At 33.2% G+C, this 14,067-nt stretch overlaps 1 protein-coding gene across 4 annotated transcripts in view; it reads right to left on the bottom strand.

Moving 5' to 3' along the window:
- Positions 1 to 6,690: 6,690 nt before the first annotated feature.
- LOC129947928 (uncharacterized) overlaps positions 6,691 to 14,067 on the bottom strand; it is a 32,885-nt gene continuing 25,508 nt past the window's right edge. For 2 of the 4 annotated variants that reach the window (XM_056058697.1, XM_056058696.1), the window contains exons 2-3: positions 7,402 to 7,708; positions 6,691 to 7,323 (exon numbers count right to left, since the gene is read on the bottom strand). In XM_056058697.1, the coding sequence (XP_055914672.1) occupies positions 7,120 to 7,323; positions 7,402 to 7,707 (510 nt within the window). In that variant the 5' untranslated portion in view covers position 7,708 and the 3' untranslated portion in view covers positions 6,691 to 7,119. Of the gene's footprint in view, positions 7,324 to 7,401; positions 7,709 to 12,867; positions 12,953 to 14,067 lie in introns of all 4 variants that reach the window. The other 2 variants (XM_056058694.1, XM_056058695.1) reach the window with 2 other exon arrangements.

The raw sequence follows: 14,067 nt of genomic DNA, 5'->3' as shown, positions 1-14,067 counted from the left end.
CAGCGTCCTGGTAGAAAGTATGTTTTTTCCTGGTAAAATGAAGATTATCTGGAATCTGGTAAATAGAACCAGGACATTTTTTTTCTGGTATATTTTTCCTGGTACATAAAACCAGTCTTCTGGTTTTTATTACCAGAAATACTGGGAGTTTGGAAATTATCTTTTTTTCTGGTAAATAAAACCAGGAATTTTACTGCCTGGTATATTTTTTCCTGGTAGATAAAACCAGTCTTCTCGTACTTATTACCAGAAATATTGGAAGTCTTAAAATTATCTTTTATCTGGTAAATAAAACCAGGAATGTTATTGTCTGGTATATTTTTTCTTGGTAGATAAAACCTGGTTTCTGATACTTGATACCAGAAATTCTATGAGTTTAGGAACTATCTTTTTTCTGGAATTTTAGTGTTTGGTATATATGTACCACTTAGGTAAAAATCATATTTTAGTACAGTATACCTATCAAGCCAGGAAAAAAATTCCTGTTATATTTTACCAGAATTCTGGTACCTACATTTTTACCAGAAACAAAAATATTCCTAGTATATTTTACCAGACTTCTGGTATATTTTTAACGGGAAAAATATTCCTGATATATTCTACCAGAATTCTGATACATTTTTACCAGGAAAAAAATATTCCTGGTATATTCTACCAGAATTCTGGTACATTTTACCAGGAAAAAAAATATTCCTGGTATATTCTAACAGAAATCTGGTGTATTTTACCAGGAATTCTTCGAAAAATCTCCTGGTAAAATTTACCACTTTTTTCTGGAAAATTTTACCAAGACGCCTGGTAGGAATCTAAAAACCACTTTTTCTGGATAAATTTAGCGGGAAATCTGGTCACCGGTACCAGTTTTTTTTTTTTGAGTGTATTCTTTTCATGAAATTGTTGATGAGCAATTTGAAAATGAACGACTGTATGTCCTCGATAAATGAATTTCATCTTTTCAATTGATTGTATAAACTCTTGTTGATAAGCTACAAAATGGAAACTGTGATTGAAAAGTTGTTAACGTTTTTTTAGTGTGTTTTATAAATAAAAATATCAATGCATTTGTTAGAACGTATAGTTTTAAATAATTTCAAAAACAGTTTCAAAAGTGACTCATTATGAATCGGCTTATTGACAAATTGTATATAAACTTTGGAATTTTAACCTACACATACAAATATTGACACTATCGCTGTATATAGAATTATTAAAAGTCTAAACATATATTGGGACTGTTATCAATTTGCATGCAAATGATTTAATGTGGCTTGGACGTCAATTCACATAAAACAGAATTAATACTCTTTTCGAGAAGATATAAAATTCCTCAGATTAGCCCACCTAAGATTAGAGGAATACCATTAAGCTTTTCCGACCAAGCTAAATATTTAGGCCTCATTTTAGACAAAAAACTAAATTGGAAGGCAAATATTGATGAAAGAGTAAAAAAGGCTACTGTAGAGCTTTTTAATTGTAAAAAGGCGATAGGATAAAAATGGGGCTTCTTCCCAAAAATAACCCACTGGATATACACTTCGGTAATCAGACCGATACTCATTTATGGAGCTGTCGTATGGTAGACAGCACTGGACAAGATGGGTGCACACTTCTATACAGACGGTTTAAAGACCGATCTCTCGCGTCTGTCTCCACAAACTCTCGAACAGTCCACGATTGTCAATCATCTCTGAATGAGATGACGGAACAGTTTAACATTCACTTCATTTGGGTGCCGGGCCACAGAGACATTCCGGGAAATTGCAAAGCCGATAAGCTCGCCAAAAACGGAACACTTCTGCCTAAGGTTGGACAAAAACATAACATAACATAGGAACACCACTTGCTACATGCAAATATCTTCTCAAGCAATATGGTCTAGAATCAACAAATGCTAGATAGTCACAGAGTACCACCTGCCTACCAACCACGCAAATATGGCCTAGCATAGACTTAAAACGGTCAAAAGGCTTGATATCCCTGAGCAGACAAAGTATAAGCTCTACAATTGGAGTAATAACAGGACACTGCCTAATAGGAAGACATGCTTTGAGGCAAGGGGTCTACATAAATGAATTTTGTAGAAGCTGCATGGACGAAGAGGAAAAGGAAACAGTCCAACACCTTTTATGTACATGTCCAGCACTCTCCATTAGAAGGAATAACTTTCTCGGTAATCCCTTCTTTGATAATACCAGTGAACTGGCAACGATTTACACAAAACATGTATCTAACTTTATTAAAAGTTCATTACTCTCCCATGAGTAACCTCATTAGTGGTATCACAATGGGTAGTACCCGTGGCATGATGGATAGTGCGTTGGACTGTAGTAAAATAGATCTTAGGGCCGAAAGGCATTAGTTTTAAGTGTTATAGTTTAACTTAGAGTGTTTGTATGGGACCATTAAGTTAGTTGTAAGTTATGGATAATTAGGCTAGTTTTATGAATTTTTGTCTAGCTTTAAGATAGGTTTAAGAATGAATTAATAAAAATGAATTTAAAAAAAAAAATAAAGTGCGTTAGACTGTCATGCAAGGGGTCTTGGGTTCAATCCCTGCCTGTGTCACCCTAATTTAAAAAAAAAAAATAATTTTCGCGGGAATTGACAAATCCTTCAAGAGTAATTCTTGTCATGAAAAAAGTGCTTTCTCAAACTAGCCCTTCGGATTCGGCATAAAATTGTTGGTCCCTTCCATTTCTGACAACAATAGTCGCCCACAGGAATGGTTGAGAGTTGTAAGTTACTAGGCCCTGGTTCACAACGGACTGTTGCGCCACCCCATTTGATTTGGTATCACAATGGACCCTTGAGGTCTACGTGCGTCAATGACATCTGGACAGCTACTCCAACCTAACCTAATGCAAATGTTTGTTTTAAACTTGCCATAGGAAGTTATTGCAATCGATTTGGTGAATCTAACATCTGGTCGTTCGGGATACCTTTTTTCGTCGATCATTCGAGAACCAGTAGAGTATCGACTTTTTACTTCACAGGTAATAACACCATCGGAGTCTAACAGTTAAAAATCATCACATTTTGAGTGGCAGATATAAATTCCAAAAACTAAAAATCTAGCAAAAAAATACTACAATACAAATAAAAATTGATATTCCACTCGAATATATTGGTAACAATTATTTATTTGTAATTGCGTTTTAAAATATGGGAGATCTTTTTGCATTTGTATTGCCTCTCCCTTAGCTGGTTCTGCAAAATGCATGAAACAATCATCGTTTCCTGCGTTAGCCGTAAAAGCCATATACAAACTATGTGTCTTCGATTGTGATTTTGGTTTAGAATCAATGTTGATTAAATTTTTCGTTGGGCAGTTCCGAGAAATATGACCAGAATCTCGACATTCGTAGCACCTTAGTCCACATGACTTTTTGTTGGCTTTCGTTTACCAAAGAACGCTGCACTCGACTCACTCGTTTTAGCATCTTGAAGTGGTTTCTTTTGATAGCATCTACTGTTATGGGAATACCTGAACTCTCAAGGCCCATTATCATCCAGCAAGCAGCAAATTCACAACCCATAAGTCACTCAACTCCATTACCACTGATCTCAATCTGTGGTTACGTAGATCTGACAGAATTACTAACATCCAATCATGTAGTTCTTAAAGGTCGCGAAATTCCAACTCTGTGTGTCAGTTCTGAATCCCCAAAAGTCCGTTCCAGATTCTTTTGCATACTGAACATGGGCGATGTTTATTAGCTCAATCAGCAGAATTACTTTCGCTCTGTCTTTCGTCACTTTCATCGAATCCGGTCTTGTACCATTGTTATATTAGTCGCAGTGCCAAAGGTCTTCCATTTTTTCGAACTCTGCGAAAATATTCAGCTTTTTTCAATAAATTTTAATATGTCTCCAATTTCCCTTACTCAATTAACTTTATTATAGATTGGGCCCATAACCTGTTCAAAGTTGCTATATATTTAAACAAAGAAACATACGCTCCAATAGTTTGAAGATTCAGAAAAGAGACTTTTATTTTTATAAATAAAAATAAATCAAACAAATTGATAATTGGATTGAAAATCCAATTCTAAAATAAAATAAACAATAGATTTATTTGAACAAAAACATTGTAAGCTAACACATCGGTCAAATCAAATCAATTTTCTTTGTCAAATCTTAAGATTTGTTTTTTGAAGAAAAAATCTTTGTTTAAAGATTGGCCATAGGTGAGTATTCTTTATAGGCTAACGAAATACATATGTATAATGTAATTATTTGTAATTTAATTTTAGACCCATGGTTTTCCAAATTAAGTTTTAAATTGGTTATAATCATTTGATATTCCTTTTAAGCTTAATCGAAAATTGAAAACTATACTGAAAAACATTTTGTTGTTATTTTGGCTGGTAAATTAGTTATCTCCCTTAAGCCTAGTACATACTTGTGAACCATCTCGTGAACCCATACAAATTTCAGTTTTTGGTTCACCCGTGAACTTGCTCGTGAAGCTGAGTGGAGAACAAAGTGGAGAGTTTTCGTTCACGGGCAATTCACGTGCAAAATGTACGGGAACTGTTGGTGAAGCTTTGACATTTGGTTTCCGCATGTTCACAACGTGTACTCACAAGTGTGTACCAGTGAGCAATGTCAAAAGTTCACTTTCTCCACTGGCGAACGTTCACTTCACGAGGAAGTATGTACTAGGCTTTATTCGGCTGGCTGCTTATGGAAATGAAAATAATATTTTCTTCTCTCTACCTCAAATCTCTCCACTCCGCGACACCAACGCCAATAATGCGGAATGTGGTCGCCCTAAAGGTTTATTTGAAAAATCATCTTAACTTACTGGTTTTTGTCCATGCTAAGACAAATATTTTACGGCGAAAATATTCTTTGTGGTTTATAACTTTGCTACATGTGGAATATTCTTTGCATAAACCTTTCCTATGTAAGGATGAAAACCATGGTTTTCATATACAAAATCACAACTAGATGCCGCTAAGTTCGTTAAAGAGCCAAATTATATTCAAAATATAGAACAACTTGTTTTAATTCGCCACGACATTTACACAGCAAATTTGAACTTATCTGAAAACGTTTGTTTTTCGAACAAAAATTGCTTTAAAAAGTAATAGTAGCAGAATGTGAATGGTATTGTACAAATGGCTTTTATGTCGTAAATAGCTTACGTTATGTTTGGTAATTAAAGTCTTCGTTTATAATTTGTTGCGTGGACTTGACTGCACTTTTGATATAATAGCAGTTAAGTAGTATTTGGATAGGTTTCTTCAGACTTGTATTTTTATCGTTTTCAAAACTGGATATATTACGATGAAGTGTTTCGTGTTTTCTATCTGACCGAATTTGCAATTCATGTGGGAGATGCTTGTACGTCAATCTCCTTTGGATTTCGCCGCGGAAGCTTGCAAATTGCTATTAGTGTAATCTTTAATGAAAGAAAGATGAGCATTGCCAAATTCCTGTTAAATCAGAACTACATTCAATTTGGGTTAAGGACGTCGAAGAAAAACACTGTTTCTTTATTAAATAATTCCGCTAGCCTATGAAGAGTTAAAATCTCTAAGGAAGATATGACTTACATATATTCAGTTATTCAGGATTATAAGTTTGGTATAGCCATATTGATTTGTATTTATATTGAAGGATTGCAAAGAATTTTCGTAAAGAGAATGTAAGAAAATTTTCAAAGATGTTCTTATGTTATATAAAATATTTTTATTAGTTTTAATAGTCTTTTTTAACTCTTTGTCTTGTAAAACATAACGTGCGAATCTAACTTGCAGATGCAGACATAATGGCTTCAGCGATTGTCATACCCAAATGAGTATCGTTTTCTGATAAGTTCAGTTGTTCACATGCAGCACGATATGTTGGGAATATTACACCATCAACAGTCCGTAGTGTCTCAAATGAAGTTGGCCCACACTCATTTGTCAGCAACAACCGCAAATAGAAACATTCATCATTCTTTGGATGAACTGTTTACTTACAACCAAAAGCATCAGTAAAACGCACATCCGGGTACCCAGAAACCGCATCGCCTTGCTTTCGTCTTTGGTATTTCCGAGTAAAGCAAAGTTTGTGCAAACGGATCGCTTTGGCAGATTGCAAAGAAAATGTTCAATGCAGTTTGTGGAGGTGTTATAGCGAGTTGCATAGCTTTCGTGCCGTGAAATTTACCCTAAATATACACCGCCAAATTTACAATAGTAGGATGACGTTTTTGAATAATAAATGCGAATATACGTCAAATCATTTAATTACAGTTCACATAACGACCAACTTGATAGCGTGAAATTTCATCGTTGGTATTTGAGGATTGCAATCCAAAAACCGCCATATTTAGTATATAGAGTATTTTGTGAACTTTACTGAATTGCAGTACTCAACGTTACAATGTGGCTTGAGCGTTTAAGAAATAAGTGGCGAATATGAAACAATCCAGCTGTTGCCGAGAACGAAATCCATTCTTTTCACTTTTGTTGCGACAGTTCAACTGACGTTTTTTGTCAAGTCACACGCGAACGCTGTAGAACGGGATAAACAGTATCCTAGGTCCATTCTCCTGGCTCTAAACTACCTACCCAACAATTTTGAGCCATATCGGTACAACAATTCTAGTCTAACTTACACGACTTTTTTATATATATAAATGTATAGATTAGATAAACAAAAGGCAATTGTATCAATTTTTAGTTTAAAATTTATAAAATTCATTTTATTTTTTGGCTCAGATACATTAAATACTAACTTATTCAACTAATTTAAAAAAAAAAACTCAGACTAGATTTAGACATATAAAAGAAAATACAGGAGACTCATATTTACACATTAAGTAAGTAGAAAATTAAATTAAATATTCACAGCATTCTCACCTAAATTCTTAAGTATATTATGTAGGTAACTATAATATTTAATATTAATATTTAACAACAAACACTCACAACTTGCAATATCACAATCATTCTTTCTCGTTCACATTCACACTATTTCATTTATACACATTTAAAATTTATTTGTAAGAAAAATTACAAATAAATAAAAATACTAATTCAAAACAGGAAGTTATTTTAAAGGCATCAATATCCGTTTTGTTTTTGTTTATGTTTTTGGCAGGATTTGTTTAATGCACCCTTTTCACATGTGCAACGAACCGACTCCCTGTGGTGGAGACGTCGCTGTCGTCGTCGTCGTCTTTCGATTGGCTTCTTCCTCCTTGCATTGCTCCATATTTACAATCACACAATCATAAGCTGGAGGTGGGATATCACATTTGACCACACTCTCATAGCTTGGCGGCAGTGAATCCACAATTCGAAGAATGTCATTTTGAGAGTTAATCTGTTGGGATCAAAATTTTAAAAAAAGATACTTTAGTATAAAATGAACTTTAAAAATATCTTCATTCTGTATACTCACGTGTTGTATATTATTGTTATCGGTGTTGTTTGTTGAAAATCCAGAAGAGGAATCTTCAAGTGGTCCAGTCCACATGCAGACACCCATGCGGTGAGTGACATAGCCGCATATTAGTACACTTATCAGCAGCATACTGACTCCAAGGGCAAAAACTAGCCATCGTGTTTCTGAACTTTCTTCCCATCGACCCTGCATGTGCTTCTCCAACTGCAGCGCACACATTATGAGAATGGGAACTGCAATCAATGCCACTAAAAGGTCGACTATGGGCCGTTGTTGGCCTGGACTTTGCTGATGGATCACCATTCTAGAATGAAAATGAAATTTATCAGTTAATTTATATTTATATTGACAAATTGTTATGCTTTTTTATAATGCAATATTATTGTCGCTCTTACTATAGAAGAATGTACAAGCTGATAATCTACATAATGTATAAATATTATAAATGTGAAGTTGTTTACTATACGAACAGAGTAAACAGGGATCAGGTTTCTGAATCTGGTTAGGTAAATTTTGCTGATATAGTCGCATTTTGAAATCATTATCTACAAAGGCCTGGGGGGGTCAGTTCGTCCAGATAAAGAAAATTGCAATTAGTTTTGATGTTTTTCTGGACAAGTTGTCATTAATGCAAGAAATCCGTAAATACGATTTATTTGAGAAATTATTTCAGTAAAGACAACATGAAAAAAAGATAAATCTAATGAAGAAATCAAATTTGAAAATGAGACTTTTTATGAAAATAATTTTGGAATTAGTTAAACAAACAAAATTTAGAGGCCTAGTGACTAACATTTCTCAACTATTCCTGAGTACTAGCAAATATCTCTGGAATGGAGAAGACCTACAGAGAATTACAAACAATTACTTGGAGGATTTGTCAATTTCTCGAATGAGTTAATACCCGTGAAAATAGCTTCAAGGTATCATATGCACTATGCAGGGATTACACCCCAGACCAGTGCCATGACAGCCCTAACTTACATTGGTACTGAAATGTCATTTTTGTTGAACTGAACTTGGTTTCTATGTACACTCACACTTAAGGCCCAACTATAATAGGCATAAGCTAGCATATGCGCGCCTAAGTAAACGTGCGAATACAAAGAATCTCAATACGAGTGAACATAATGGAGAGTAGCTCCGTTTCGTTCAATTTTTATCAGTTTCGTTAACTTAAGCACACTTATGGCCCAACTATAATAGACTTAACCGAAAGTAAGCTAGTGGCAAAACCGAACGAAAAGTTATCAGAAGTTATCGTCAAAACATAATGGATTCAAGTAACTTAAGCAAATTTGACATTTGCTTAAGCTCGAGCCATTTAAACGGCTCTTGCGTTATAATTGGCTTAAGCTCGGTTAAGTCTATTATAGTTGGGCCTTTAAGCAAGAGCGATCCCAGTCGCTCGCCACATTTTTGTTTAATTGTAATCAAAACTTACCAATAAAAAACTATTAACAACATTTTTGATGTGGCTACCTTTTCAAGGCTTCTTCAAAAATCTGTTACCGAAATTTTATTCATAAAAGAAATTAAAACCAATAGAAACTGTTAGTATTATTCACGTTCCCAATTTTAAAAGATGGATTACATTTTGAGAGATATTTGACTGAAACTAGTACCCGACCTAACGTAAAGATGATGGAGGTTGTTGTTTGAATGAATGACTATGGTGGACAGTACCAACTTTAAAAAGCTTAAGTTTATTACGCTACGTTGTTCAGTATTTGTTTGGCAGCTATCAATACACTAGTGAACGCTCTCAGTGAATTTGTAAACATTCATACATTACTTTCATTTCAAAGACCTCAGTCCAACAAATACCAAAGCAGAGCTAGATTTTACTCTGAGGAAAGTCTGTTCCTTCGTTTACAACAGTCAAACATTAGGTGACTGAGTTTAAATGAATTAGTACGAGCTGACAAGACGAACAATGCAGTGTTCGACGAAATGAGGTAAACACTCTAAAAATGGTGAAGAAAATCGACAAAATAGTATTAGAGGACCGGTGGCAGAAAGTGCGCAAGCTAGCAGACATGTGTAGGTATTTCAAAAAGTGCTGTACATTGCATATTGACTAAAAATGTTGCTAGAAAAAAACGTAAGATAGGTGCTATGATTATTCACAATGGAACAAAAACAATGTCGCCAAGATTTTTTAATCGACTGGTTGGCGAATTTTCACAACAATTAGCATTGTCCTGTATCGGTTCATAATCATGGATGAAACATGGGTCCATCACTTCATATCTGAGACGAAGAAACAGTCAAATCAATGGAATGAAAGTGGAGAATCTGCTACATAAAAGGCGAAGACGATCAGTCGTGGCGTAGGTTTTTGGGATGCCCGAGGGATAATTTCCATTGATTTTCTTCAGAAAGAAAAAACAAGCAAGGGCGAGTATTTTGCAACTTTATTGCAGTGTCTGAGTGACGAAATCAAGAAAAAACGACCGCATTTGTTTTTTTTTCATCAAGACAATGCCCCAGTATACACACCCGCAAAAGTAAACGTTTAAATTGCTTCCTCACACAACCTATTCACCAGATTTAACTCCATTGGATTATTTTCTGTTTTCAAACTTGAAAAAATGGCTCGTTAGTAAAAGATTTGCCAACAATAAAGAGTTGGAGTCTGCGCTTGATGGGTACTTTGAGGAGCACGACACTTCATACTATAAACAGGGTATCGAAGATATTCAACATACGAGTAGCTTGGAAGAGTGTATTGAGCTGAGAGCAAATTATTGCCCGTGTTCTGCACTTCACTTATTGTGAATACGCTTTGCGAAAGTGAATTTGGGTGTTCCACAATTCGCTATCGTGAATTTGATTTTCGAACATGCAAATGGATGTTCTGTATTTCAGTTTGTTCCATTTTTTGAACGCATTCAAATCGCATTTTTTATTTCTGTGAGTTGATCTTTGATAGCTTCCTTTTGCTAGGAATAGGAGGGTTGCAGCAAGTTTTTGAATTGAAAGAAACGATGAAGGTATTATAAAAGGTTCTATTTCCCTTGGAACACATAAAAAAGCGTCTTTGATTAATCTAAAGTTACTTTATTTATCATAACAATTCACACATTTACATTGTGTCAGATAAATCCAATATATTTTATTTGTCTCTGAAAATTCGTCTTCTTATTTGTTCTCTTGAATACTGCTTACTTTTTTATAATATTACATTTTATAACAGCAAACATTTTACTTCAGAAACGAAATAAAAATGTATGATCCTTCAGTTCTGACAGGTCGAAGCAATTTCGAAATCGATCGAATAGAAGAACATGCAATTTCATTTCACGTAAAATTGAAAAGTGATTGCAATTCACTTTCGATCAAAATTCGGAACATGGGCGAATGTAGATAAATACAGATATTTTCCAAAAATTTTTTGTGTGTTTCTTTGTTAGGTCGGATACTTCTGGGACTACCCTCGTGTAGCATAGACTTTTTTAAGAAAAGATCTCACAATATTGTCACATAAAATAGTGCTCTGTCAATCGCTGCCAACAAGCTGACAATATTCAAATAAATGTCAATAGCTTAGGTTAGGTTAAAGTGGTTGTCCATGATGCAAAACGGACAAACTTATTTTATTAATTGTGATTTCACATGAATCTTGAGGCTTCCTCCTAAACTCAATGGAATCAGTTTGAGTCCCTTACGAAACATGGGAGGCTGATTATGCTGATATGGTTTAGATCGTTTAGATTGTTAAAGAAGAATTCTTCTAGGTAATTCTTGTGTTTTTGAGCTAGAGCAGGGCATTCTCTTCCTCGTCCATACAGCTTCTGCAAAACTCACTTATGGACAGTTATAGAGTTTTTAGAGACAGACTTCAGAGATTTTATAGCGGCCTAACTATCTGAGAAAATACGGATATCAGGTGTTGATATCACGTTTTCTTTAAGCTAGGACAAGACTTCTTTTTTCGTAAAAAGTTCCACCTGGAACACGCTACAATGATTGAGAAGGCGGAATGAGAGAAATTGAGAGTTGTTAATCCACTGCGACGAAGCTTTGGGGCAAATAGCAGAGCCTGCAGCTATTTGTTTGCTAATTATGTCAGAGGTGTTTGATAGAGTAAGGTTTCCTGTGCCGCAGATGGGGTCGTGCGAAGCAATCCGCTTATACATAGGCAAGCTGAACGTTCGATTTTATCTATTTTTTTTGTCTAAAACAGTCCACCATACTGCCACACCGTACATTAAAATCGGTCTGATTACCGATGTGTATAGCCAATGCGTGATTTTGGGTTTTAGCGCAATTTATAACCAATAGTTTTTTTGCATGAAAATGGAGCTACAGTAGCTTTTTTGACTCTTTCCTATACAATGCGTTTCCAATTCAGTTTTTTATTTAAAAACAAGACCCAAATTTCAATAAATATTGTCTGTTAATACGATTGGTAAACTTTGTCAGAAAACATAACAATTTACACGGTACTACCTTTTTTTTTCTACCTTTTTAATCTTCTATGCTTAGCTATTCAAAAAATAAATAAATAACATAGAAATAAAGTTCGGCTTTTGTTAAGAGTCAGTTGATATTTTAACTCAAGAATGCCTGATACAAAATATTTTTCTTGGCTTTCTTTCCATTCACATGTTAAGAGAAATATCCTTAATTTGGTGGCGATATTTCTGAATTAGGAACTATAAACTTAAATACCTTATGTTCTAATCACTATGTATGTTGGCTGAACCTAACAATTATTTTACGTTCACAAAAATTAAAAGGAAATCATATAAATTGTTTGCTAATTGAAACTTGACAACTTTAAAGTTTCTCTGAACTAACGATCATTTTCGTCAATGTGAAAATATTCAGACGTAAAGACAGGCTTCTACAAAATTAAAAAAAAAATAAGTCTCAAATATTCAATTTGTTAAATTATTAAACACATCCAGAATGCTTTTTCTTAAGGTTTGTGTGTTTTTTTTTTTAAATGCAAACCTCAAAATCCCAACAAAATAAAATTTTAATAAACATTTATTTATAATCAAATAGACACTTTTGTTTTCTCTTCTCCGAATTAAAGAATCCAAACATTCTTTCAATGTCAAAACTCCGAAACAAAAGCGATTCACAGAATTTTACTACGTTTCAAAAACAAAATATCTTAGGGTTATTGATCTACCAGTAATACCTACAAATATTGTAAATATTTAAATATTTACTTAATAAAATATATAAACAAAAAAAACAACAAAACTGTTTAAAAATGTCATTAATATGAAATCTCGTAGGTAACTTTCTTAAAAGGAAACAACCATTTACAAAATATTTTGTAAGGAAACTTAAATTTATTAATGAAAACAATGTAAAGAAAATGCAATTGACCAGATAAGCTTTTGACATTTTAAAGATAAGGTTATTAAATTCTATAAAAAGAATTTGTAAAATATATTTAAAAAATATATAAAACGTAAACAAACAAACAAAAAATAAACATACCTTGGATCAATTGGCGAACTTGCAATCATATCGGCTGATAAATGAATTCTCATTTTAATAAGATTTTGTATCAGTTTTATTATATCTAGAAGTTTTAAGTAATTTTATAATACTTTTTATTTTAAATGCGTGCTTATTGTTGAAAATATATATAAGTATTAATAATAATTTAAAAAAAAGAACCAAAACGACTACCGGCTTTCACGATAGTGAAATTAAATTTCACTTATTTTAAACTGATTTTTTTGAGATAGTAGGAATATATAAACCTTTTTACACTCAAAAAAAAAAAAAACATTATTAATCTTAAGAAAGGGGAATACCAAAATGTTCATTATCTAACTAATGTAAACATTTTCGACATTGAAAGGTTTTTTTCAATTGCACTTATTCATTTATTGTTTGTATTGTTTCAGCTTGAATTTTAATAAAATTAAAATTTATCTATACATGTTGGAAAACATTTTTGTATGCTAATATTTTAGTAGGAACATGCCTAAAGTATTTAGATAAATTATGTTTACATTAATCTACTTTATTAAATTTTAACTGTCACACGTTTAGGGAAAAAAAGAGTATTTTCTTTTTCTTTTGAAACATTTTTGAGAAAAATTAAGCAAATTTTATAAGAATTTAATGACAAAAGTCAAGAAAAGTCGCATCTTTTATTCAAAAGAACTAATAGATGTGGAGAATTAATTTGTAATTAAAAAATACATCATAAACTTTTTTTTTGCTAAATTATAAATTAAATCTGTCACAATACTGATTTTAACCTCCTTCATGTTCCCTTGGGTAAAATAAGTTGATATATTTTTGATCTACAACCCTAATAAAATGCTTAACTTTAAGTTTTACTTATCTTGTCTATAAATGAATTAATTTAGATATAGAGTTATTTTTTCTTATAAACTTCTCTAAGTTTAAAAAAATTTTAAGGTATATTTGACAGCTACACTGACTTTAGTTCCATGTTTTTTGAAAGAGGTAAAAGACAGGTTTGCCATATTTGGTAATGTTAAAAGAGTAAATAAAAATGTATGATATGGTAAGTTGTAGGTTCCGCTTAATTTGAGTGGAGAAAAATAGTTGTTTTGGAAAGTTTGGTACTGGGGGGTTATATAGAGTGCATTTTTTCAGTTTATCAAGGTATTTGGAAATAAAACTTCATGTTCATCTAATTTGATTTCATTCGTATGT

Source organism: Eupeodes corollae, chromosome 2, assembly GCF_945859685.1.
Source record: "Eupeodes corollae chromosome 2, idEupCoro1.1, whole genome shotgun sequence".
In the NCBI taxonomy this organism is placed as follows: domain Eukaryota; kingdom Metazoa; phylum Arthropoda; class Insecta; order Diptera; family Syrphidae; genus Eupeodes; species Eupeodes corollae.
Note: the sequence above shows the minus strand (reverse complement) of the source record. Positions and strands in the feature narration are given on the sequence as shown.